Here is a 26,135-nt window from a genome sequence, read left to right on the forward strand (position 1 = left end):
ACGGTGAAACCCCGTCTCTACTAAAAATACAAAAAAAAAAAAAAAAATTAGCTGGGCATGGTGGTGGGCGCCTGTGGTCCCAGCTAATCGGGAGGCTGAGGTGGGAGAATGGCATGAACCCGGGAGGTGGAGCTTGCAGTGAGCCAAGATCACACCATTGCACTCCAGCCTGGGCGACAGAGTGAGACTCTGCCTCGAAAGAAAAGAAGAGAAGAGAAGGGAAGAGAAGAGAAGAGAAGAGAAGAGAAGAGAAGAGAAGAGAAGAGAAGAGAAGAGAAGAGAAACAATAATTATAATAAACAAATAGACATGAGAAGTTAATCAATGCTATGACAAACAAAAAGAAGGAAAAGTAGAGTAAGGTGGATCAGGGTGTCAGAGTTTGGGGAGTTGTTTGTTTGCAATTTTCATTAGAATGATCAGGAAAGAGCTTATTGAGAATGTGACATAGACCAAAGTCCATAGGGAGAAGAGGGGCTGAGCCATGTGGAGATTGGGGTAGGAAGTGGATTTCCTGGCATGGGCTTTAAAGCAAGCATATAATATCCAGGGCTGCGTGCTGTGGCTCACGCCTGTAATCCCAGCACTTTGGGAAGCCAACATGAGAAGATTGCTTGAGGCCAGGAATTCAAGACCAGCTTGGGCAACATATTAAGACCTCCATCTCTACTTTTTTTAGTCTTTTTTTTTTTTCTTTTGAAACAGAGTCTCACTCTGTCGCCAGGCTGGAGTGCAGTGGCCCGATCTCGGCTCACTGCAACCTCTGCCTCCTGGGTTCAAGCAATTCTCCTGCCTCAGCCTCCTGAGTAGCTGGGACTACAGGCATGCACCACCATGCCCAGCTAATTTTTGTATTTTTAGTAGAGACGGGGTTTCACCATGTTGGCCAGGATGTTCTCGATCTCTTGACCTCATGATATGCCTTCCTCGGCCTCCCAAAGTGCTGGGATTACAGGCGTGAGCCACCATGCCTGGTCTTTGTTTTTTTTTTTTATCTTAAAAAATAAATAAGCAAGTATATATCCAGTGAATGCATGAAACAGGAGACTAGTGTGGATTAAAGCTACAGGCAGTAAGAGACTGTTTTAACTCTGAGTTTGGAGCCATTGAAGTCATGACTTGCACAAAGACACATTCCAAATTTATGTTTTCTATTATATTTCTATTGTCGTGTAAAAGACACCAAAAGTGTTATGGCTTAAAACAATACAAACACATTGTTTCAGATTTTCAGGAATTCAGTCACAGCTTAACTGAGTTGTCTGCTTCAAAACCTTACAAAGCTGCACTCAAAATTTCAGTCAGGGCTGGGGTCTCATGAGTGACTCAATTGGGGAAGGATTCACTTTGAAACTCATTGAGGTTACCACTAGAACTTATTTTCCTTTTTTTTTTTTTTTTTTTGAGACGGAGTCTCGCTCTGTCACCCAGGCTGGAGTGCAGTGGCCGGATCTCAGCTCACTGCAAGCTCCGCCTCCCGGGTTCACGCCATTCTCCTGCCTCAGCCTCCCGAGTAGCTGGGACTACAGGCGCCTGCCACCTCGCCCGGCTAAGTTTTTGTATTTTTAGTAGAGACGGGGTTTCACTGTGTTAGCCAGGATGGTCTCGATCTCCTGACCTCGTGATCCGCCCGTCTCGGCCTCCCAAAGTGCTGGGATTACAGGCTTGAGCCACCGCGCCCGGCCTAGAACTTATTTTCTTACAGTTGTAGGACTGAAGTCTTCAATTTCTTGCTGTTGGTGAAGGTTACCCTCAGCTCCTAAAACCTGCCTGCAGATGAATATGTAGGTCTACCAACATGGCTGCTTATTTCATCAAGTCTGCAGAGGAGGGAGAGAATCCAGCAAGATAGGCCTTACTATCTTATATAGCATAATCATGAATACATAGTCATGTATATCCCAGCACCTTTGGCATATTTTATTTGTTTAGAAGCAAGTTACAGGTCAGGCCCACACTCAAGGATACAAGTCATACGAAGGCTTGAACACCAAGAGGCAAGGGTTATGGGGCCCACACTGGTCATCCTAGAGTCTACCTGCTACATATTTTCAAAGGCTCACTCAGGCTGCTGCAAGAACAGACTCCAGGTGGATTAGGACAGAAGCAGAGAGAACAGTTAGGAAGCTATTACAGGAATTCAGAAGAGAGATTTTGTAGGTCATATTAGGATGATGATAGCAGTGGAGGTGAAGAGAAGTCCTCCCTCTTCATATATATACATAATAAACTTGTATTCAGAAACAATTTCAGAATTACAGAATAGCTGTAAGAATGGCACAAAGAAACTCTGTATACCCTTCACACAAATTTATTAATTGCTAATATAACATTTGCTTTATCATTTTTTCTATTCCCACTATCCATTGATTTGTATTTTTCTGAATCATTCAAGAGGTTTACACTTTTTCGTCCTAAATATTTCAGTTTAAATTTCCTGAGAACAGACATTATCTTACACAAGCAGAGGACAATATCCAATATCATAGAATTTAACATTGCATTAATGGAGCCTACATCCTTCATAGGTAACCCACCATATGTAATATGATATAACAAAGGATCCATACAAGATTTGATCTGAATAGACAGAAATATGCCTTTTTTTTTTTTTTTTTTTAAGACAGCATCTCACTCTGTTGCCCAGGCTGGGGTGCAGTGGCGTTATCTTGGCTCACTGCAACCTATGCCTCCCGGGTTCAAGCGATTCTCCTGCCTCTGCCTCCCGAGTAGCTGGGACTACAGGTACCCACCATCACGCCCAGCTATTTTTTTTTTTTTTGTATTTTTAGTAGAGATGGGGTCTCACTGTGTTGGCCAGGATGGTCTCAATCTCTTGACCTTGTGATCCACCCACCTCGGCCTCCCAAAGTGCTGGGATTACAGGCGTGAGCCACTGTGCCCGGCTGTGCCCGGCTAATTTTTTGTATCTTTTAGTAGAGACGGGGTTTCACTATGTTGGCCAGGCTGGTCTTGAGCTCCTGACCTCGTGATCTGCCTGCCTTGGCCTCCCAAAGTGCTGGGAATACAGGCGTGAGCCACCCACCTGGCCTACAATAAAATTAAAAAAAAAAAAAGATAGAAAAAGAAATGGGCTTATGTGATTGATGGGCATGCCATCCCCAAATCTGTAGGCTACAGATCAGGCCAGCAGAATTGAAACGTGGACAGGAGCTGAAGGTGCAGTCTTGAGACAGAATTTTTTCCCCAGAGAACCCTGTTTTTCTCTTAAGGCCTTTCAACTGGTTAGATAAGAACCACCTACATTATCAAAATAATACTGATTGTAGATGTTAACCATTTCTACAAAATACCTTCATAACAATATCCTGGTCAGTGTTTAATAAAATTTCTGGGTAGTACCACCTAAACAAGTTTACAAATATAGTTGGCAATCATACTCTACCCCTTGTCACCTTAAACCATCTTTAATCTTCAAATAAATACAGTAAAAAAGGCTTATTTTGGCTGGGTGCAGTGGCTCACTCCTGCAATCCCAGTACTTTGGGAGGCTGAGGTGGGTGGATCACTTGAGGTCACACACACACACACACAAACACAGATATTTATTTCAAGGACTGAATTTATTATTTTTTGTGTGTGTTTGAAATGTTGCTGATTCTTTTTGTTTTGAGTCAGGAGAAATTTTTGTAAATCTTTCTGTCTCTATGAAACTTTTTTTTTCTTTTGAGCTATTTATAGCCTTTAACAATTGAATATACATTTGTAAACAAAATTTGAGGGCTATTTCTCTCTCTGACTGATTTCTCCAGAATTCAGAAACTATTTGTGAATATTCTTAATTCATGGCAATGTGGTTGTTTGTGTATGTTCACTAAGAATCTGTTTTCTAGCTAGGTGTAGCATATGTTCAACAAGAATCTGTTTTCTAGCTACTTGGGAGGCTGAGGCAGGAGGATTGCTTGAGCCCAGGAGTTTGAGGCTGTAGTGAGCTATGATCATGCCGCTACATTCCAGTCTGGGTAAAAGAGCAAGACCCTATCTCTATTTTTTAAAATCCATGTTTTTTTATAACACAATTGTAGGCATTGGGTATTTTCCCAAGGCTTTGACAGGAGTGGCATATTTTTGACGGTGAGAGACTGCTTTGAGGAATTGAGACTGATTTTATGGGCCAGGCGTGGTGGCTCATGCCTGTAATGTCAGCACTTTCGGAGGCTGAGGTGGGTGGATCACAAGGCCAAAAGATTGAGACCATCCTGGCTAACATGGTGAAACCCCGTCTCTACTTAAAATACAAAAATTAGCCGGGCATGGTGGTGGGTGCCTGTAGTCCCAGCTACTTGGGAGGCTGAGGCAGGAGAATGGCATGAACCCAAGAGGCAGAGCTTGCAGTGAACTGAGATAGCGCCACTGCACTCCAGCCTGGGTGACAGAACGAGACTCTGTCTCGAAAAAAAAAAAAAAAAAAAAAAAAGACTGACTTTATGGAGCTGATGGGAGCTCTTGGAAGGACTGGCCTCATATATTGTGTACACAGTTCCTTTGCAGGGTTCCTGGCCTGCAGTAAATACAGTGTCATTTTCTGATAGACCCAGGAACCTCAAGATGTTTTGGGGCCTCAAGAAAAGGGGGTTTCACCCAATTCATGCAGGTATTTGCAGGTGCAGACAGATCTTTGGCTGGGCTTGAGAGATCTTTGGATGTCGAGTCTGAGAGATTCCTTGTGAAGGGTTCTGGCAAAGCCAATTTAGGAGGAATTGTATAAACGGTGATTCTTGCTGTACTTTGTTTGGATAAGTATGGTGGGACTGAAGCTTGTTTTGCAGGTAGGTTGTTCCTGCTATGATTTGCCTTTGATGGAAGTCAGGGACTAGAGAGAGAAAAACTGTGTTTCCAAAGAAAACTATAGTGCTGCTGGGCGCAGTGGCTCACACCTGTAATCCCAGCATTTTGGGAGGCTGAGGTGGGTGGATCATGAGGTCAGGAGTTCGAGGCCAGCCTGGCCAACATGGTGAAACCCCATCTTTACTAAAAATACAAAAATTAGCCAGGCGTGATGGTGGGCACCTATAATCCCAGCTACTCGGGAAGCTGAGGCAGGAGGATCACTTGAACCTGGGAGGCAGAGGTTGCAGTGAGCAGAGATCGTGCCACAGAACTCCAGCCTGGGTGAAAGAACAAAACTCCATCTCAAAAAAAAAAAAAAAAGAAAAGAAAACTATAGTGTTAGATTAACCTTCGAGTTCATCTGAGTGGCCACGTGGTAATCTATGGTATGCAGCCACCCACAATACCCCTCCTCAGCATAAAGCAGCCAGAAAGATCATGTCCAGATTCCCCATGATCAAGGAATTGATAAATAGAAACCAGCTCCATTGTCCCATAGAATTGATATTTATGATTTCTCTTGAATAAACACATTATAGACATTGAGCCTCCCATTCCTAAAACTCGAGACACTTTTGTCTTATCTGATTTCCTTTCTCAGGAAACCAAGCATCAGCCTTCCCAGATAGTATAAAGAAACTGAAACTTACTGGATTACCACATCTGGAAAACGAAATGCTATACCCCTTACCCATCATGATTGCCTAACTGACCATCTGCTGCCTGTTGACCCATTCCTCTTCCTTACCCCTTCCTAATTCCTGGTTTTCTCACACATAGTTACACTTCTTCCCTGATGTATAAACCCCTAGTTTTAGTCAGTTGAGGAAAGGGATTTCAGATTGATCTCCCATTTTCCTCAGCTGCAGCACCGAATAAAGTCTTCATCCCTGCCAATACTCGTTATCTAGCTCATTGGCCTTCTGTGCAGCAAACAGCAGGATCCAGATGCAAGGCCTGGCCTTTCTGGTAATACTGTCATCAACCATTTAATGATGTAGACTTGGTCCCTGGCTCATGCTCTGTGTGTTCTCTTCTCCATCTGCATGCATTGCCTTGATGGTCTCACTCAGTATCATGACTTGAAATAACAGTGTAAGACAACTCCTAAATTCATATATTCGTGCTCAAACCTTCCAACATTCAGTCATAAGTTGAACTGCCTGTGACAGAGATACTTTGTGGTTCTGTACACATTTCAAACTAACCATCCTGAGCCTCCGAGCCTCCTCCACTTGCAGCCTCCCCACCTCAGAAGTGGGTAAATCCACGTTTTGTGTGGTCTGGGCCAAATACATGACTCCCTGCATCACATGGAGGCTGCACTCATCCAAAGAAAGCCCAAAAGAGGGCAGTTTGCGCACACAACGTGTCAGGGCAGGGCTTCCACTCAGTCATTAGGCTACTTTTTTGTGTTTTCCAAGATGATGATTCGGGGAGGAGGGATCTGAAAGGGGGTCAGTCGCCAGGCGAGCTGAGGACCCAGTTCTGCGCCTTTGCCTGTGCCCTGAACAGAAGTCCCTGTCTCCCGAGCTCCGATTTTCCCGAGAGAAGAATGGAGTGTAACACTTGCCCCTCGGTTCCCTCCCTCCATCAGCTTCCCCTCGAGTTGTGCCCACCATAAAGAGGTGGGTCTGGAGCGTCTCCTCGGGTCCTGGAGTGCCTTTCCCTAGAAGGAAAACTTGAGCCTTGAAGCGCTCCTCCCGTTGGCGAGCACATCTGGAAAACTACACTACCTAGAAGGCCGTGCGTTATGCGTGCGGCGGGAGCTGGGCCAATGACGACCTAGGACGGGAACGACTCCAACGCCCCACGCCGGTGGGGGCGGGACTTCCGGGTTGTTCGCCGGGGACGCCATTTTCCTCTGCCCTTCTGTCTGGAGCAGTCTGTAGCCACTGAGGGCCCCACCCGGGACCGCTTTGCAGGTCGCTAGTCAGGACCGAGCAGGGGAGGAGGATAGGAATCCCCGCCGCACCTTTGTACGAGCCTGACTGAGCCTGACCGCCTCCAGGGGCTTGCTCCTGGGTCGTCGTGAAGCCGCGGTCTCTCCTCCCCAGCCCTTCAGCCCCGCGGTCGCCAGGGGCAGCGCCCTGGGTCTGGAACGCGGTTGCCACCGAGGAGGCGGCGGCCCCGGGCGCGCCTGGAAGCCCCGGGCAACCGGCCAGGGCCGGGCACAGGTGGGGTCCGTCAAGCCGCCCGAGGGTCCTTTGTCCCAGCTCTGCGGCCCGGGGGGTGACGTGATGGCGGCAGCGGTGCTGACGGACCGGGCCCAGGTGAGTGGACGGTGGCTTCGCAGTTGCCGCCTCCTTGCCAGCGCGGAGACGGTTCCCGAAATGGGTGGGAGCCCAGGTATCCCCTATATTTGTCTTCACAGTCGTCGTTCGCTTTGGTGTGTGGAGCTGGTTTGCCACTTAATTTATACCTGGCCGTAAAGGGTGTTGGGCCTACTGGAAAGAGCTCCGTAGGTGGTTGAGTGAATGATGCTTGCTCTGGGGACCCCCATCACCCTTGGCCTGCAAGCATCCTCTCTGGTGGACCAGGTCTCATTCCAGCATGGAATTGGGGGCCTGAGAGGGGAAGGGGAGGGCAGGGCAGGGCAGTAGCAGGCCGACAAATGCGTGGACAGAGACAAGGTGTATGTTTAAGGAATCTCAGGAGGGTGTGTGAGGTTGCCATGGTTTCCTGCGGCCGCTGAGACATGGACGGTAAGAGCGTGTGGTCTTTTCCTGGACTTTCTACCCATCCGCAGCTAGTACAGACATTGTGGCCAGTCAGATGCCGTTACTCTCATCGCTACAGCCTGCATTATCCTTGGCCGCTCGTGTTCCGTGGCCCCAAAGTATCTTGGCGTCCGAGACAAGTTCTGTCGGAACCCAACAAGGAAAGAGGCTGGTGGTTGGTTCATTGTGGAATTTCCTTGGGGGGTCTGGGAGACCCAGGGAGATCCCGGAGGGCATGGGAAGCTGTTCTGGGGCCTGTCATTCCCCGGGTAGATGCAGCCCCTCCATTGCCGCTCTGTGGGGTCAGTGAGGAATGCTGAGCTTTTTGTGCCCGTGTTCACAGATACTTTTGTTTTGAGACAGGGTCTCGCTTTGTCGCCCAGGCTGGAGTGCAGTGGCGCAATCTCAGCTCACTGCGGTCTCTGCCTCCCGGGTTCAAGCAATTTTCCTGCCCCAGTCTCCCAAGTAGTTGCAGGCATGCAGCACAACACCTGGCTGATTTTTGTATTTTTAGTAGAGACGGGGTTTCACCATATCGGCCAGGCTGGTGTTCAACTGGCCTCAAGTGATCCGTCCACCTCGACCTTCCAAAGTGCTGGGATTACAGGCATGAGACTCAGGTCCTGCTGTTGTAACCTTTGTTGCTATTATTATCATTTCCCTATTTCCTTGTCGTTTTAGAGCCCTTAGTTTCTGTATTTCACAGTCCACAAGTTGTTTCTGTTGTCCTGTGTCATTCTCTAATGGCTCTTAAATAGGAGGCTTCTCTCCTTATTATGTTCAAAGCATCTCCCTTTCCTCTCGAGCCCAGCACAGAGCTAGGCCCTCAGGAGGTGCTCTGTGATTCAGGCCTCCATCACTGTACAACTTTTCCAGTGGAGCACAATCTGTGACCACATTCAGCAGCTGAAAGGCCAATACTGCTAATTCTGTTTTGACTTTCCAGGTGTCTGTGACCTTTGATGATGTGGCTGTGACTTTCACCAAGGAGGAGTGGGGGCAGCTGGACCTAGCTCAGCGCACCCTGTACCAGGAGGTGATGCTGGAAAACTGTGGGCTCCTGGTGTCTCTGGGTAAGGCTTTCCTTCCCCGCTTCACCATGCAGGTGACCTGCCACTTCTTCATTCCACCTTCTGACTCCAGGCCTGGCTGCACAAGGAGGCCTCTAGAACCTTCCTTGCCTCTTTCTCACAGCTTTAGTCATTTTCTACACTCACCTCTTCCTATCTGGTCTCCCTGTATCTCTTTGGGCTAAAGACAGAGTACTCTGGCTCCCAGCCAAAGGAGAAGGTGGTAAAAGAAAATGGGGTGTTTTGCAAACTTAGAGGTAGGATTTCCGGCTGTGCCTCATGAGGGGCTGGTGTAGGAACTGAGAACCACCACGATGGTGTCCTGGCTTCTCTCTCTGGGTCTGTTCATGTCATGTCTATTCTCTATGGTGTTTTCTGCCTTAGAGAGTTCAAGACAAGAATGGCCACCTGTATTAGGGTTCTCTAGAGAGACAGAACTAATAGAATAGATATATATAAAAAGGACAGTTTATTAAGTAGTATTAACTCACGATCACAGGGTCCCACAGTAGGCCATCTGCAAGCTGAAGAGCAAGGAAGCCAGTCCAAGTCCCAAAGCTGAAGAACTTGTCCGACGTTCGAGGGCGGGAAGCATCCAGCATGGGAGAAAGATGTAGGCTGGTAGGCTAGGCCAGTCTAGTCTTTTCACGGATTTCTGCCTGCTTCATATCCTGGCCTCACTGGCAGCTGATTAGGTGGTGCCCACCCAGATTAAGGGTGGGTCTGCCTTTCCCAGCCCAGTGACTCAAATGTTAATCTCTTTTGGCAACACCCTCACAGACACACCCAGGATCAATATGTTGCATCCTTCAATCTAATCAAGTTGACACAGTGTTAACCATCACAAGTCCATCCCTTGTCAACTTGAACCCATACACATCTCCTGAGATCATACATAATCTTCAAATAAAGACAAAAATAATTATGCCTAACATAATACAACTATCCTTCATGCAACCGAAACACACTAATCCCCAACCCAAGTGCTATTACATAAAGGTAACAATACTTAAATGCTGATATGAAGTCAATAAATCTTATATGTCATATGATAAAGGAAATAAAATGCAGATGTTTTATTAGTACAAGTGTATACATCACAAACATGTTTTTAATAAAAGAAGGAGGAAATACGACAATTATAGTCCTCATTTCTGCAACTGGTCACTTGGTCGTAGTTGGTATTGATGGCTGCCTTCTTCTCCTACACATTCTGTATTCACTTTGCCTTCAGCAAGCACCTCAGCAGGTCATGGTTTTTTTCCTGATGGAGTGACCCAAACCTCCATTCCTGAAGGGTCTGGGCTATTTGTAGTCCTGCCTGGATTGGGCTGTTGTAGCTTCCCATTGACCTTAATCACAGGGCATGGTAATACTAAGAGATGCCCTAATGGATCTCCTGTATTCCATGCATACTCTTCCTTACCTCCATTGTGGAGTAGACTGATTTCATCGTGATAGTCTGGGTCAGTCATCCCAGCCAACACCGTACCTCCCTTCTTAGCCTATTGACTTAAAGATAGGAGGAGCCCAAAGTGTCCAGGTGGCAATCTTAACTTCCAGTTTAATGGAATCGTCGTGTCTCCTGGTGGCAGCATTCCTCCCTCTGGAACTAAGACTTCTAGGCCAGCAGAATGTAATGTCGCGGGAATAGGAAGCAAAATTTTGCTAGTTGATCACTAGGGGTGATGGTGAGTGGTGCCATTTGCACTTCCACCCCTTGATTCCTGGACCCATGAATCCTGGCTGTGGGAGAAACAGTACCATATATTGGATGCTGATGCAGAGCATACATGGCCTACTGCAAAGTATTGTCACTAGTTGGCATAATTGTGACTTCAAAAGGTCATTGCACCCTTCTGTCAATCCAGTTGCTTCAGTACTATGGGGAACATGGTAAGACCAGTGAATTCTGTGAGCATGAGCCCATTGCCACACTTCTTTAGCTGTAAAGTGAGTGCCTTGGTCAGAGGCAATGCTGTTTGGAATACCATTACGGTGGATAAGGCATTCCATGAGTCCATGAATGGTAGTTTTGGCAGAAGCATTGCGTGCAGGATAGGCAAACCTATATCCAGAGTGTCTGTTCCAGTGAGGACAAACCTCTGCCCTTTCCATGATGGAAGAGGTCCAGTGTAATCAACCTGCCACCAGATAGCTGGCTGATCACCCTGAGGGATGGTGCCATATTGAGGGCTTAGTGTTGGTCTGTGCTGCTGGCAAATTGGGCCCTCAGCAGTGGCAGTAGCCAGGTCAGCCTTGGTGAGTGGAAGTCCACGTTGCTGAGCCCATGTGTAACCCCCATCCCTGCCACTATGACCGTTTTGTTCATGGGCCCATTGGGCGATGACCAGGGGTGGCTGGGGCAAGAGGCTGAGTGGTGTCCACAGAATGGGTCATCTTATACAATTGATTTTTAAAACCCTCCGCTGCTGAGGTCATCCGTTGGTGAACACTCACATGGGATACAAATATCTTCACAGTTTTTGACTGCTCAGGTCCATCCACATCCCTCTTCCCCAGATTTCTTTGTCACCAACTTACCAATCATGCTTCTTCCAAGCCCCTGACCATCCAGCCAAACCGTTGGCTGCAGCCCATGAATCAGTATATGATCACACATCTTCTCTTTTCTCCTTCCATGGAAAGTGCACAGGCCGGGCGCGGTGGTGGCTCAAGCCTGTAATCCCAGCACTTTGGGAGGCCGAGACGGGTGGATCACGAGGTCAGGAGATCGAGACCATCCTGGCTAACATGATGAAACCCCGTCTCTACTAAAAAAAAATACAAAAAACTAGCCGGGCGAGGTGGCAGGCGCCTGTAGTCCCAGCTACTCGGGAGGCTGAGGCAGGAGAATGGCGTGAACCCGGGAGGCGGAGCTTGCAGTGAGCCGAGATTGCGCCACTGCACTCCAGCCTGGGCGACAGAGCGAGACTCCGTCTCAAAAAAAAAAAAAAAAAAGTGCACAACCAGGTGCACTGCTTGAAGTTCTGCCCACGGGGAAAATTTCCCTTCGCCACTATCCTTCAGGGATGTCCTAGAAAGCAGCTGTAGTGCTGCAGCTGTCCACTTTCGGGTGGTTCCTGCATGTCATATAGAACCATCTGTGAACCAGGCCCTAGTCTTCTCTTCCTCTGTCAGCTGATGATAGGGAACTCCCCGTGAGGCCATCAGTGCAGGCTGGGGGAGAGAAGGTAGGGTGGCAGGAGTGGAGTCCGTGGGCATTTGAGCCACTTCCTCATGTAACTTACTTGTGCCTTCAGGATCCGCTTGAGCCCAATCACGTATATACCACTTACATCTGATGATGGAATGCTGCTGTGCATGACTACTTTATGGCTAGCTGGGTCAGAAAGCACCCAGTTCATGGTAGGCAGTTCAGGTTGCATGGACTTGATGACCCATAGTGTAACAGGCCAAGAGCTGTCTCTCAAAAGGAGAGTAGTTATCTGCAGAGGATGGCAGGGCTTTGCTCCAAAATCCTAGAGGCCTCCACTGTGATTCACCCATGGGGGCCTGCCAGAGGCTCCAAACAGCATCCTTATCTGCCACTGACATCTCAAGCACCATTGGATCTGCTGGGTCATATGGCCCAAGTGGCAGAGCAGCTTGCACAGCAGCCTTTCGGGTCCCACTCAAAACTGGCAGTCTTTCGGGTCACTCGATAAATAGGCCGGAGTGGCATACCCAAATGAGGAATGTGTTGCCTCCAAAACCCAAATAGGCCCACTATGCATTGTGCCTCTTTCTTGGGTATAGGAGGGACCAAATGCAGCAAATTATTCTTCACCTTAGAAGGCGTATCTCAACAGGCCACACACCACTGGACCCCTAGCAATTTTACTGAGGTAGAAGGTCCCTGAATTTTAGTCAGATTTATTTCCCATCCTCCGGCACACAAATGTCTCACCAGTAAGTCCAGTGTGTTTGCTACATCTTGCTCACTGGATCCAGTCAGCATAATGTCATCAATGTAATGGACCAGTATGATATCTTGTGGAAGCAAAAAGCGATCAAGGTCTCTCTGAATAAGATTAGGACACAAAGCCAGAGAGCTGATAGGCCCCTGGGGTAGGACCATGAAGGTATATTGCTGGCCTTGCCAGCTGAAGGCAAATTGCTTCTGGTGAGCCTTATGGACAGAAATGGAGAAAAGCATTTGCCAAGTCAGTGGCTGCACACCAGGTACCAGGAGATGGTTAATTTACTCAAGCAATGAAGCCACATCTGGTGCAGCGGCTGCAATTGGAGCCACCACTTGGGTAAGCTTTCTATAATTCATGGTCATTCTCTAAGATCCATCTGTCTTCTGCTCAGGCCAAATGGGAGAGTTGAATGGGGATGTGGTGGGAATCACCACCCCTGCGTCTTTCGAGTCCTCGATGTTGGCACTCATCTCCACAGTCCCTCCAAGGATGTAACATTGTTTTTTATTTACTATTTTTCTAGGTAGAGGCAGCTCTAATGGCTTCCATTTGGCCTTTCCCACCATGGTAGCCTTCACCCTACCAGTCAGGGAGCCTGTGTGGGGGTTCTGCCAGCTCCTAAGCGTGTCTGTGCCTATTAGTCCTTCTGGCAGTGGGAAAATGACCACAGGTTGAGTCTGGGGACCCACTGGACCCACTGTAAGTCGGGCCTGAGCTAAAACTCCTGACCTCCAAAAGCCCCTACTTTAACTGGAGGACCACAGTGACGTGTTGGGTCCCTGGAATCAGCGTCAGCTCAGAGCATGTGTCCAGTAGTCCCTGAAATGTCTGATCATTCCCCTTTCCCCAGTGCACAGTTACCCTGGTAAAAAGCCAGAGGTCTCTGGCGGGCGCAGTGGCTCACGCCTGTAATTCCAGCACTTCGGGAGGCTGAGGCGGGTGGATCACAAGATCAGAAGATGGAGTCCATCCTGGCTAACACGGTGAAACCCGTCTCTACTAAAAACATACAAAAAAATGAGCTGGGCGTGGTGGCGGGTGCCTGTAGTCCCATCTACTCAGGAGGTTGAGGCAAGAGAATGGTGTGAACTCGGGAGGTGGAGCTTGCAGTGAGCTGAGGTCGCGGCACTGCACTCCAGCCTGAGCAACAGAGCGAGACTCCGTCTCAAAAAAAAAACCAAAAAAAAAAACAGAGGTCTCCTTAGGGAAGGATGGGAGAAAAATTTAACTGCATAAATTGTCAGTAGTGTGGTGGGGTCCTTCCTCAAGGGACCTGACCTCCCCTTCATTCAAGGGGTTCTGGGTCTATAAACTGGCCCAAGTCTGGAAATTGATAGAGGAGGGACCACGATTCTCTGCTTTTATAATTCAAATTAGTCTTTTGTCCGTTCGACCTGGAAGTTTTCTGCTTATATAAATTAAGTAGAATTGCAGTGGCTTCCTATCAGTTTCACTTCTAAGAACACCGCGATTAATTAGCCAATGGCAGAGATCTACGTAAGTCAGACTATTCTGATTGCTGCTTTGTCTCTGCTGTCCATTATGATAGCTATGCCTACCTTGCCTTTGATGGTTGAGTGCCACCACTTGGCCCCTGCCACCTGGGGATCCAGTTATTCCCAATGTATCTAAATTTTTGTAGATGAGTGACTGCAGTTCCCACTGCTAGATCTGGCAATTACAGGGCTCTTCAAAGATGCAAGTGCTGCCCTCGCAAATCTGTTTCCCAAGGCAATGGTCAAGGGTATGTCCTGTGGACCCTCCCAGCTGGGATGAGTAGGTCTAAAGTTACTAATCCACTCCACCATCCCAGTCGCCCTGAGCCTTTGGATCCCTTCCTCTACGTTAGACCAAGGGAGATCGAGCATTCCCAGCTCACTCATGATGGGCCATCTTTTAATCCATATTTCAGCTAGCCAAGCAAATAAGCTATTACAACCTTTTTTAGCTCTCCAAGCTGCAACATTAAATGCAGGATCCCTACTTAGTGGGCCCAAATCAATAAATTCAGCCTGATCCATCTGTATGTTCCTTCGTTCCAGCATTATCCCACACCCTTAATATCCATTCCCATGCCTGTTCTCCAGATTTTTGCTTCTATAAATTAGGAAACTCAATTCCTTTCGAGTGCAGCTCACCTCCCCATGGGTCACACTCTGAACCTCACCTCTGTGGGCCCACCAGGACTTTAGTTATAGGTCTAGAAGCAAACAAAGGTGTTGGGCGTGCCAGAGGAGAATCAACGCAACTGCCTCAGGGGAGGCCATCACTGTTGCTTCAGGCAGCACAGGGTTCATCTCCTCAGACAAAGGTGGAAAGGCTGATGGCAGCATGGGTCAGGGAGGGGATGTTGCCACTACTGGGGATGGGGAAGCTGTTTCTTCTGGCAAAAAAGTTTCAAAAAGAGTTTACAAGCTCAGCATCCCCAGCTTCATCAGGGTCCTCCCACACATCCCTATTCCGAGTTTCAGGGTCCCATTCTTTTCCTATCAGTGCCCTCACTTTAACAGTAGACACTGTGCATGCACCTTTTGTTGCAGGTCAGCCACTCACATGACGAGCTTATGTCTGCTTTCCCACAATTTCAGCTCTTTCTCTACAGGAGATAAGACTCAGGGCAATCTTAGCAGATTTGAGGCTTAGTATCTGCTTCTGAAGCCGGGAGTTAGAATCCCTGAGTTTATCATTTTCTTTCATCACTTTGTCCAGTTAACTTAGGAGCAACCAACCAGCTTCATTATGTTCCTTGTTTCTCCACATATAGTCAAATGTATTTCATGAACCACTAAAAATTTAAAAAACTGAACATCCTGCTGTGACAGTTATATAAGGACATTTACAGAAACATCAAATAGTATCTACTCTCACCAACGTTTCATAAAAAGAGGACTTCTACTTTAAAAAAAAAAAAAAAGAAAACAACCCTCAAAGGACAGCTTCATAGGTCTGGAATCACTGAACCTGCCCCTCCCCCTGCCTGCCGGTCCCTGAGGATGATTCTCCAGCTCACATCTCTGTGTCGTCATCACCACCCACCACCCACTCTGTGGTGCTAGTAGTTTCTTCCTTAGTGTAGTGTTTGGAAGGGGAGCCAGGACCCTGGTGTCCAGCCCCAGCCCTGCTCTTTAAAAACTGTGTGGCCTGGTGAAATGACTGACCTTGTCTATGCCTCAGTGTTCTCATTGGTGAGATGAGGACTTACCACATCTGCATCCCAGGGTTGTTACCGGGGTAAAGAGTTATTGATAGGGTTTGGCTCTGTGTCCCCACCCATATCTCACCTTGAATTGTAATAATCCCCATGTGTCGTGGGGGGTAATTGAATCATGGAGACGGGTTTTTCCCGCGCTGTTGTCATGATAGCAAATAAGTCTCGTGAGAGCTGATGGTTTTATAAAGGGAGTTCCCCTACACATGCCCTCTTGCCTGCTGCCATGTAAGACGTGCCTTTCTCCACCTTGTGTCATGATTGTGAGGCCTCCCTAGCCTTGTGAAACTGAGTCCCTTAAACTTCTTTTTCTTTATAAATTACCCAGTTTCGGATATGTCTTTATTAGCAGCGTGAGAACAGACTAATACAGTTATTACGTGAAAAGGGCTCAGAACAACACCTGGGAGACCAGGCTGTGTGCAGGGAGCCATTGCCATCCTGTTGCCATCAGTACTGTTACTGTCATCCTCATCACAATCACTGTCGTTGGCATGCCTGGACCCGGGACGTTCTGGGCAGCGTTGTGAGCCTGGGTTTCTTTGTCAATAAAATGGTGTTGATCACGATGTGGACTTCCTGAGAATGCTGTGAGAAAATCCTCAGCTACAAACCTCATTTTGTCTTGGGTCTAGAGGAAGAGCGTTATAAAACATTTCTTAGGATGCAAAAAAAAAAAAAAAAAGACTTAGATCCGTGAAATCACATACCTTGTTTCGAATGAAAAGAGTCAGTATTTAATATTTAAATACCTCAGTTTTTCTCTAAGGTATTCCCTAAATATTGTTCACTTTTGAAATGACATAATGCATTTAAATGCTTGGCATAGTCCCTTGGATGTGTTTATATCCTATTAGTACTAGTTTTTGACTTACTATTAGGAGTAGAGATTCTGCGGCAGCATGACAGGACCTGCTCTTGGTTTCCAGGTCACATGCCAGCTTTTCGTTCCCGTGCACAGGAGCGGCTTCATTCCAAGGTCTGGTCCGCATCCTGAAATCCCAGACTAGACTGAAGGTCTTTATTTCTTTTCACCAACATCCATGTGTCCACTTTCTTTCTCCATAAACAGGGTGTCCTATTCCCAGACCTGAGCTGATCTACCACCTAGAGCATGGACAGGAGCCATGGACCAGGAAGGAAGACCTCTCCCAAGACACCTGTCCAGGTAGGAGCCAAGATCTGGGGAGGTCGGAGTCCCTGCTGGCTTGAGACTGGATGGAGACCACCGGCCCTGGAATCCCTTGGGAAGCTTCTCATTGTGGCCTCTCTATATATAACTCCATATAACTGTATCACAGTAGAATGTTCCATTTAAGAGCCATGGAGCCCTTTGACCTGTGGTTTCTCTGTCCTCCCAGCCCCGTCACAGTGTCACCATTCCTGGGAAGGAGTGAGATTTATGAACTAAGATGTGTCCAGGAGTTCCAACTGTGTGGGCCTGAGTTGTGGCTTACCAGTCACCTGCTATGTGGTCAAGATCTCCTGTCTTTATATATAACTTCAGCTAAGTTAACAGTAGCTGCTGTATCAGACAGACTCTAACATTTCAGTGGTTCACATATGATAACTCTTACTCATACCAGGGTCTGTGTGGGTCAGTGGGGAGCTCTGTACCACACAGTTACTCAGGACCCAGCTTCCTTCTGTCGTCAGCCTGTTGCATTAAGATTATCCTAACATCCTCGAGCTGGCAGAGAATTGAGGGAATAAGGGAAGTTACACCCACTTCCAGAAATACCAGCTTCCGTCACATTCCACCCACAGGAACTAGACATTTGTCATGGGTCCATGGGTCTGGGAAATGTGGCTGAACCACTTGCCCACGGAGAAGAGCAGAAGGTTTGGTGAACACCTACTCTCAGTCCACTACATTGAGTCTGTTCCTGAAAAGTGTTACTAGAAATCATTTTTATGTCATTGAGTAGTTTGAAGATGTTATCATGTGATACAGTAATGCATAAAACCGAATAGTTTCTGAGCCATAGTAAGTGACTCATCAAAATGTCATTATTAACCTTAAAGAGTGATGCTCTGTTACATTTCCTTCTGAACTCTGGGGAATAGGGCCTTTCTTACTCTCCCAATTTCTCTTTCCAGTTATATTCTGTCTATCAGCCTCTCCCACCTTCTCCTTTCACCCATTCCCTTAGTGTCAGTCAGACACTAAGAAGCAGTATTTCGCCCATGTCTTCCTATATCTCCTGTTTTCCAAAAACCTCAGGGTGACATTTGACCTTCTCTGTCCCACACTCAGGCTGCTGAGGACACTGAGGCCATCTGTCAGGTGTGTGGATTGGTGCCACTGCAGAAGCCTTGGCGTCTGCCCACATGGGTTCCTTGAGCTGCTCATCCAACCCTGAGTGTCTGTGCAGTCCCTGTTCAGCCCCTCAGAGTCTCTTCCAGATCGTCCCCTCTTCAATGCCACGTCTCCACTTGAAAATCTCAAAAGCACAAAACTCAACATGCATAACAAGGAACCCATGATCTTGCTCGCTCCTGCCACTTCCCAAGTTTCTGTGAATGGCTCTGCCATCCAGGCAGATTAGGGGACTGGCCCCAACCTCAGACAGGTCAATCCCTCCACCTCCATGAGTCCCTGCATCCAGCCAACCAGACAGTTTGCATCTCCAGGCACAGATGTCTCAGCATGTGAGTGCTGATGTGTCAGCAGGCTTTCATGTTGAAAAGGAAGTCCACCGTCTTGTATTGCTTGATCAGCAGCCCTTAAATGTTTATCTCAACTTCTCTTTTCCTTACTGAAAGAGGTCTTGCCCCAGTCATGGCCAGTTCCTATACCAGGGTCTAGATGACGCTTTCTTTCATGGACATCCTTTCTTCATTTATATTCTGCTTGTTTTGTGATTTCATCCTTCTCTACTCAACATAAAAATATGCTTGTTTTTTCTTTTTTCTTTTCTTTTTGTTTAGATAGAGTCTCACTGTATAGCCCAGGCTGGAGTGCAGTGGTGCTGTCTTGGTTCACTGCAGTCTCTGTGCCTCAGCCTCCCAAGTAGCTGGGATTACAGGTACACGCCATTACACCCGGCTAATTTTTGTGTTTTTTTGTTTGGTTGGTTTGTTTTGTTTTTTGAGATGGAATTTCGCTGTTGTTGCCAAGGCTGGAGTACATTGACGCAATCTTGGCTTACTGCAACCTCTGCCTCACGGGTTCAAGCGATTCTCCTGCCTCAGCCTCCCGAGTAGCTGGGATTCTAGGCGCGTGCCACCATGCTCAGCTTATTTTTTGTATTTTTAATAGAAATGGGGTTGCACCATGTTGGCCAGGCTGGTCTCCTGACCTCAGGTGATCCACCTGCCTTGACCTCCCAAAGTACTGAGATTACAGGCGTGAGCCACTGTGCCCGGCCTCAAGTTTCTTACATTTGAAGAAAATAAATGCTTGTGGCTTATGATACATTTGTATATTAATTGATACATTTGTTTAGTATGTGAGCATTTAATTGTCTAGATTTGGCTGGCACCGTGGTTCATGCCTATAATCCCAGCACTTTGGGAGGCTGAGGTGGGAGGATTACTTGAGCTCAGGAGTTTAACACCAGCCTGGGAAACGTGGCGAGACCCCGTCTCTGCAAAATTAAAAAAATTAGCTGGGCATGGTGGCTCACGCCTGTGGTCCCAGCTATTCTGGAGGCTGAGGTGGGAGGATCTCTTGAGCCCAGGAGGTCAAGGCTGAAGTGATCTTATTCAGGCCACTGCACTCCAGCCTGGGTGACGGTGAGCTCCTGTGTCAAAAAAATAAATAAATAAAAATAATTCATGAGAGACCATGAAGCAGAGGCAAAAAATAATAATGATTGTCTACGTTTCATTCACAAAAACAGTGATGCTGTGGACATTCGTATATATAGTTCGTTTTCCACTTGTGGACGAGCATTTTTTGATAATTCTTGGAGTGAAGTTATTGGTTTGTAGGCTATGCAAATGCTCAAGTTTGTAAGATCATTCCTTTTGTTTTCTAAAGCGCCTATGCCAATTTGTACTTAACCAGAAAAGTGAGAGGTTCCACTGATCCATATCCTTTCCATTATAAGGCTTCTCAATGTTTGCTCATCAAATGGACACAGAGTAGTCTCATGTGCTCTTGATTTCCCTTTCTTTCACTGCTGTAATGTTTTAGCAACTCACCATGATTTTTGGTTGATTTATATTTTCTTCTGTGAAAATACAAATCATTTTTTATTTTATGATAAATGCCTATTTCCATTAACCTGTTTTCCTTTCTCTGTTTGCTTGGTAGGGGTTCTTTGTACATATCTTATGCTTACCTTTTATTACTTATATATGCTGAAAAACATATTCTAGGTTTTAATTTTGTCCTCTTACTCTCTTTAAAGTATCTTTCACCAAAACATCTTAATTTACTGTAGTCTAACTTGCGACTTTTCTTATATAATTAATGATTTTTTGTCTTTTTTTTTTTTTTTTTTTTTTTTTTTTGAGACGGAGTCTCGCGCTGTCACCCAGGCTGGAGTGCAGTGGCCAGATCTCAGCTCACTGCAAGCTCCGCCTCCCGGGTTCACACCATTCTCCTGCCTCAGCCTCCCGAGTAGCTGGGACTACAGGCGCCCGCCACCTCACCCGGCTAATTTTTTGTATTTTTTAGTAGAGACGGGGTTTCACCGTGTTAACCAGCATGGTCTCGATCTCCTGACCTCGTGATCCGCCCGTCTCGGCCTCCCAAAGTGCTGGGATTACAGGCTTGAGCCACCGCGCCCGGCCGATTTTTTGTCTTATATAAAAAATATTGTTTTACCTCCATATTAAAAATATATTTTATTCTAAAAGTTTTAAAACTTGGCATTTGACGTTTTTTCAGTGAGGTTGATTTGGAATATATAGTGTGATAGCAATGCAGTTATTTTTGTTCTCCATGTGGCTACCCAATTTTTCTAGCTTCGTTTGCTTAACAGACCATCAAGTTCTGTAATTAAGTATAGTTGGTATTTTACAGGGATTTATATTGAATTTATATAATTTGGGTCAAATTGTCAGTTCATATTATTAAATTCTTCATTGATGTAGATCGTCTTTATTGTCTTCAAATAAGATTATATAATTTTCTTCATCTTGATCATGTGTATTTGGAGTTTTTTTTTTTTTTTTTAAGAGATAAGGTGTTGCTCTGTTGCCCAAGCTATAGTACAGTGGCACAGTCATAGTTTGCCGCAGTCTTGAAATCTGGGGCTCAAGCAATCCTCCCCGCTCAGCCTCTAGAGCAGCTGGGACTACACAGGCTTACACTACCATGCCTGTCTACTGTGTTTTTGGTTTTGTTTTTAAACAATTTTTTAAGAGATGGGAGCTTGCTGTGTTTCTCAGAGTGGTGTTGAACTTCTGGGCTCAAGTAATCTACTCACCTCGGCCTCCCAAAGCACTGGGATTACAGGCTTTGGGGGGCTGAGGTGAAAAGATGAGCACAGGCTGGGTGCGGTGGCTCACGCCTGTAATCCCAGCACTCTGGGAGGCCAAGGCGGGCGGATCACGAGGTCAGGAGATTGAGACCATCCTGGCTAACACAGTGAAACCCCGTCTCGACTAAAAATGCAAAACATTAGCCGGGCATGGTGGCGGGCGCCTGTAGTCCCAGCTACTTGGGAGGCTGAGGCAGGAGAATGGCGTGAACCTGGGAGGTGGAGCTTGCAGTGAGCTGAGATTGCGCCACTGCACTCCAGCCTGGGCGACAGAGCGAGACTCCGTCTCAAAAAAAAAAAAAAGAAAGAACAGATGAGCACCATACACAGCAGCCTGGCCATTGGTCGTGTGTGTGGTGCTCATCTTTTCTCCAGGCTGTTCCTCAGGCACACGAGACTCTGTGTCAAGCCAGGTCCTCTTAACTCTTTCCTTATGAGCCTTGGAGTGATAGTAACATCAGTCATATGACCTTCACTGTCACCCAGCTTGGAATCATGGGAATCAATCTCCCCTCTGTCCCTGGATTGTCATCAACACCATCCTGCAGTTTCTTTGTACTTTGTCTCCTAAGACTACAGTGTCCTTCCCGCTTTCTCTTTATGGCAACTCTTCTTCACAAGCATAGGACTCACTTCGTTGAGCACCTCTTACTGGATAATGATTTCTTCCTACCCAGGATTAGCCAAGCTCAAGGTTAAGGACACAGTTCTCTAAGACTACCAGGTCTGTCCAACTCTACTGACACCGACTACAATTTGGGTCCCAAAGCCATTGTCAGGTTCACTGATCAGCTAAAAAGACTCACAAAACTCCCTAAAACCTATTTTAGTTGCAGTCATGTTTATTACAGCAAAGGGAGCAAATTAGAAGTGACACAGAATGTTGGGTTGGAAAGGTTCCCAACACAAAGCCTTAGTGTCTTCAGGAACTCACTGTGCCCCAGTCTGGCACATGGCAATATCAGCGTAGAGTGTTGCCAACCCAGGAAACTCACCGGCTCTTCATTGTCCCCAGTTGTATTGAAGCCTCATTACATAACCACAGTTGATTGTCTCATCAACTGTGTGGCTCGGTCTCCAGCATGCCATCCTTTCCAGACATTCAGCATTTACATGGTGACTTAAGCCCTAACCTTCTAATCACGTGGCTTAGCTTTCTGGTGTGTCCAGACTTTAACCCGATCAGGATAAACTGTGGAGGGGTCCATAATGAGTTACCTGTTTGCATAAACTGCCAGATGGGGCTGTTGGGTCCCACCGTGAGGAAAAACATTTTGGAAATACTCAGTGTTTACAGGTTACTTTCCACGACTTCACACGAAAAGCGTACTTCTCTTTGGGGATTAATTTTTGTTACTCGCTTCCTGTCTTCCATGTGGGCTTATTAGGTGCTCCTTCCTCGTGTTCTTGTAGCAAGACAGCATGTCCTCGCTTAGTTGCCCAGAGGAAGCTTACCATGCACAGTGTCATCGTTACTCTGTCTACCCAGGTCCAGTCTGTAATTGTGAAGGTGACTCCACGGACAGATGCATTGTCTCCTGACTCTGCCTGTGCCCCTAGGTCTCCCTTTCAGAATATCCCGAGTCCATGGACCAGGATAGAAAGAAATTGCAAACCATAGAATTTGAGATACAGAAAATAGCAGACACAGAGGCAATGTTTTTATCTACGGTTTTTCACAGAAACTGTAATACTCTTTTTTCCATGTTGTCCTTTACTAACAGGCCCTTTTGTGTGCTGGATTTCTTTCAGGCAACAAAGGAAAACCTAAGACCACAGAACCTACCACTTGTGAACCAGCCTTGTCAGAGGGAATCTCACTTCAGGGACAACTGACAGAAGGAAACTCAGTGGACTCCCAGTTGGGGCAAGCCGAGGATCAGGATGGGCTATCAGAAATGCAGGAAGGACACTTCAGACCAGGAGTAGATCCCCAGGAGAAGCCTCCTGGGAAAATGAGCCCTGAATGTGATGGTTTAGGGACAGCTGACGGTGTGTGTTTGAGGATCGGACAGGAGCAAGTCTCTCCAGGAGATACAGTCCACAGCCATAACTCATGTGAGTCCGGTAAAGATCCCATGATTCAGGAAGAGGAGAATATCTTTAAATGCAGTGAGTGTGGAAAAGTATTTAACAAGAAACACCTCCTTGCTGGACATGAGAAAATTCACTCTGGAGTGAAGCCCTATGAATGCACAGAATGTGGGAAAACCTTTATTAAGAGCACACATCTCCTGCAACATCACATGATCCACACTGGGGAGAGGCCCTATGAGTGCATGGAGTGCGGAAAGGCCTTCAACCGCAAGTCATACCTTACCCAGCACCAGCGGATTCACAGTGGAGAGAAGCCTTACAAGTGCAGTGAATGTGGAAAGGCCTTCACCCACCGCTCCAATTTTGTCTTGCATAACAGGAGACACACGGGAGAAAAATCCTTTGTGTGCACAGAATGTGGGCAAGTCTTTCGACACAGGCCAGGTTTTCTCCGGCACTATGTTGTTCACAGTGGTGAGAATCCCTACGAGTGCTTGGAGTGTGGCAAGGTCTTCAAGCACAGGTCATACCTCATGTGGCACCAGCAGACTCACACCGGGGAGAAGCCCTATGAGTGCAGTGAATGTGGGAAGGTCTTCTTGGAGAGCGCAGCCCTGATTCACCACTATGTCATCCACACTGGGGAGAAGCCCTTTGAGTGCCTCGAGTGTGGGAAGGCTTTCAACCACCGATCATACCTCAAGAGGCACCAGCGGATTCACACTGGGGAGAAGCCCTTCGTGTGCAGTGAATGTGGAAAGGCCTTCACCCACTGCTCTACTTTTATCTTGCATAAAAGAGCCCACACTGGAGAAAAGCCTTTTGAATGCAAAGAATGTGGGAAAGCCTTTAGCAATCGGAAAGACCTCATTCGCCACTTCAGCATCCACACTGGAGAGAAGCCCTATGAGTGCGTGGAGTGTGGAAAGGCCTTCACGCGCATGTCAGGCCTCACGAGGCACAAGCGGATTCACAGTGGAGAGAAGCCCTATGAATGTGTTGAGTGTGGGAAATCGTTTTGCTGGAGCACAAACCTCATTCGACATGCCATCATCCACACTGGAGAGAAGCCGTATAAATGTAGTGAATGTGGAAAGGCCTTCAGTCGCAGCTCATCCCTCACTCAGCATCAAAGGATGCATGCTGGGAAAAATCCCATCAGTGTAACAAATGTGGGAAGACCTTTTACGGGTGGACAAACCTCAGTTACCCTTCGAGAACTTCTTTTAGGGAAGGACTATTTGAATGTAACCACTGAGGCAAATGTTTTGCCAGAGGAAACATCTTCCTTGGCGTCTGATCAACCATACCAAAGAGAAACCCCTCAAGTGTCTTCACTGTGAGAAAAACCTGTTGCTGAATATTACTTGTCATCTGAAGAGTCATATTAGAAATTCATTCAGTTGAGAGCCTTATTCTCCATCTGATAATTTATCCTGGGGAGAGACCCAGTCGTTATTGTGCACATAGGAAAACCTTCAGCTGCATCTTTCTCCTTAGTTTACAGTGCAATGTTATCTCAGGAATTATTTTCAAAAGGAGGAGGAGACATCGAAAAAATGAAATGCAAGCACAGATCTTTTCAGACTTCTCTGCCAAGCCTATGGTGCTTTGTCATAGATTTCTTAATGTGTTTGGGGGAAGGGAAATGTTTCAAGGTAAAGGGCCTTGACCCTTTTTGTGCTTGTGTGTACATTTATTGCTATCCAGTGTCAGAATAGTTAGTTTAGGAAAAGTCTGCAAACTTTAATCGCACATCTTCTGTGTTCCACAATAGTACTTACTCTTGAGAAGCGTAATTTTATGACAACTTAGGAGGCTTGAGCCATGAAATACTCACGTTTAAGTCAGTAAGGATACACATATTAACACTCAGGCTTTTTTCTTGATGCCCATCTTTTGGTTTACTTCATCACTGTAGCCACATGGTAAATTTTTATTTTTTAAATTTTAAAAAATTACGTAGCTCAAAATGTCAATGGTAAATTTTTAAATTGAGTACAGTGATTCTTCTTTGCTCTTTAAAATTGACAGCATTTCTAGTTCCTTTGACATTCCATATAATTTTTAGGATTAGTTTGTACATATTTACAAAACAGTCTTAGATTTTTACAGAAATTGAGTTAAATCTGTGGATTAATCTGTTAAGAATTGGTATCTTTACTATGTTGGGTTTTGAAGTTCATGAGTTCAGGAGTAGGTCTCTTAATTTATAATAGCTAAGCATTCCTCAAAGTATTTTATTAATGTTAAAATTTTCAGCATATAGATCCCTATGCATTTTTGTTAGAATTTGCATCCTAGTGTGCTTTTTTGTTTGTATGTGTGTAAGTTGAGTGATTGTAAATGGCATTGATGTTTGAACTTTGAATTGCACACAGTTTTTGGTAGTATACAGAAATATAATTTTTTGGACATTGTTTTGCTACCCTGCAACCTTGCTGAGTTCACTTATTATTTTTAGCTATTTTTTTTGACAGAGTCGTTGGACTTTTCTATATAGAAATGTCATCTGCAAATACAGACCATTTTTTATCTTTCATCTTATCTGTATACCTTTTATTTCCTTTTTGTTTGTCTTACTGCATTGCACAAGCTGGGACTTTCATTATAACGTTGAATAGGAGTAGTGAGAAAGGCCGTCCTTACCTGGTTCCTGATAATAGGGGGAAAATGTTCAGTTTTTTGTTTTTTTGATTTTTGTTTGAGACAGGGTCTCGCTCAGTCACCCAGGGTGGAATGCAGTGGCACAATCTTGTCTCACCATAGCCTTAAGTTCCCTGGCTCAAGTGATCCCACCACCTCAGCCCCCACCACCCCCCAGTAGCTGGCACTACAAGCACACACAACCACGCCCAGCTAATTTTTGTATTTTTTTGTAGAGACAG

The 26,135-nt window shown here is 46.2% G+C and overlaps 2 protein-coding genes across 4 annotated transcripts in view; one reads left to right on the forward strand and one right to left on the reverse strand.

Annotated features, from left to right (window-relative positions):
* The window catches only part of LOC105488105 (double homeobox A), a 28,951-nt gene extending 22,360 nt beyond the window's left edge, over nucleotides 1–6,591 (reverse strand). The window contains exons 1-3 of one of the 2 annotated variants that reach the window (XR_011617991.1): nucleotides 6,471–6,583; nucleotides 1,685–1,820; nucleotides 1,161–1,369 (exon numbers count right to left, since the gene is read on the reverse strand). The gene's annotated coding sequence lies outside the window, so the exon portion shown is untranslated. Of the gene's footprint in view, nucleotides 1–1,160; nucleotides 1,370–1,684; nucleotides 1,821–6,470 lie in introns of those variants that run through there. The other variant, XR_011617992.1, reaches the window with a different exon arrangement.
* Nucleotides 6,592–6,711: 120 nt separating this feature from the next.
* LOC105488107 (zinc finger protein 264) lies at nucleotides 6,712–24,924 on the forward strand. Of its 2 annotated transcripts, none has more exons than XM_011751877.3 (4): nucleotides 6,712–7,124; nucleotides 8,518–8,644; nucleotides 16,848–16,943; nucleotides 22,963–24,924. In XM_011751877.3, exons 1-4 carry the CDS (start codon nucleotides 7,092–7,094, stop codon nucleotides 24,588–24,590), a joined length of 1,884 nt encoding a protein of 627 aa, XP_011750179.2. In that variant the 5' UTR covers nucleotides 6,712–7,091; the 3' UTR covers nucleotides 24,591–24,924. The 2 variants fall into 2 exon arrangements, with proteins under 2 accessions (XP_011750179.2, XP_011750178.2); XM_011751876.3 differs by lacking the exon at nucleotides 6,712–7,124 and adding an exon at nucleotides 7,131–7,746.
* Nucleotides 24,925–26,135: the final 1,211 nt, after the last annotated feature.

The sequence above is a fragment of the Macaca nemestrina genome, chromosome 20 (assembly GCF_043159975.1).
Source record: "Macaca nemestrina isolate mMacNem1 chromosome 20, mMacNem.hap1, whole genome shotgun sequence".
NCBI lineage: Eukaryota > Metazoa > Chordata > Mammalia > Primates > Cercopithecidae > Macaca > Macaca nemestrina.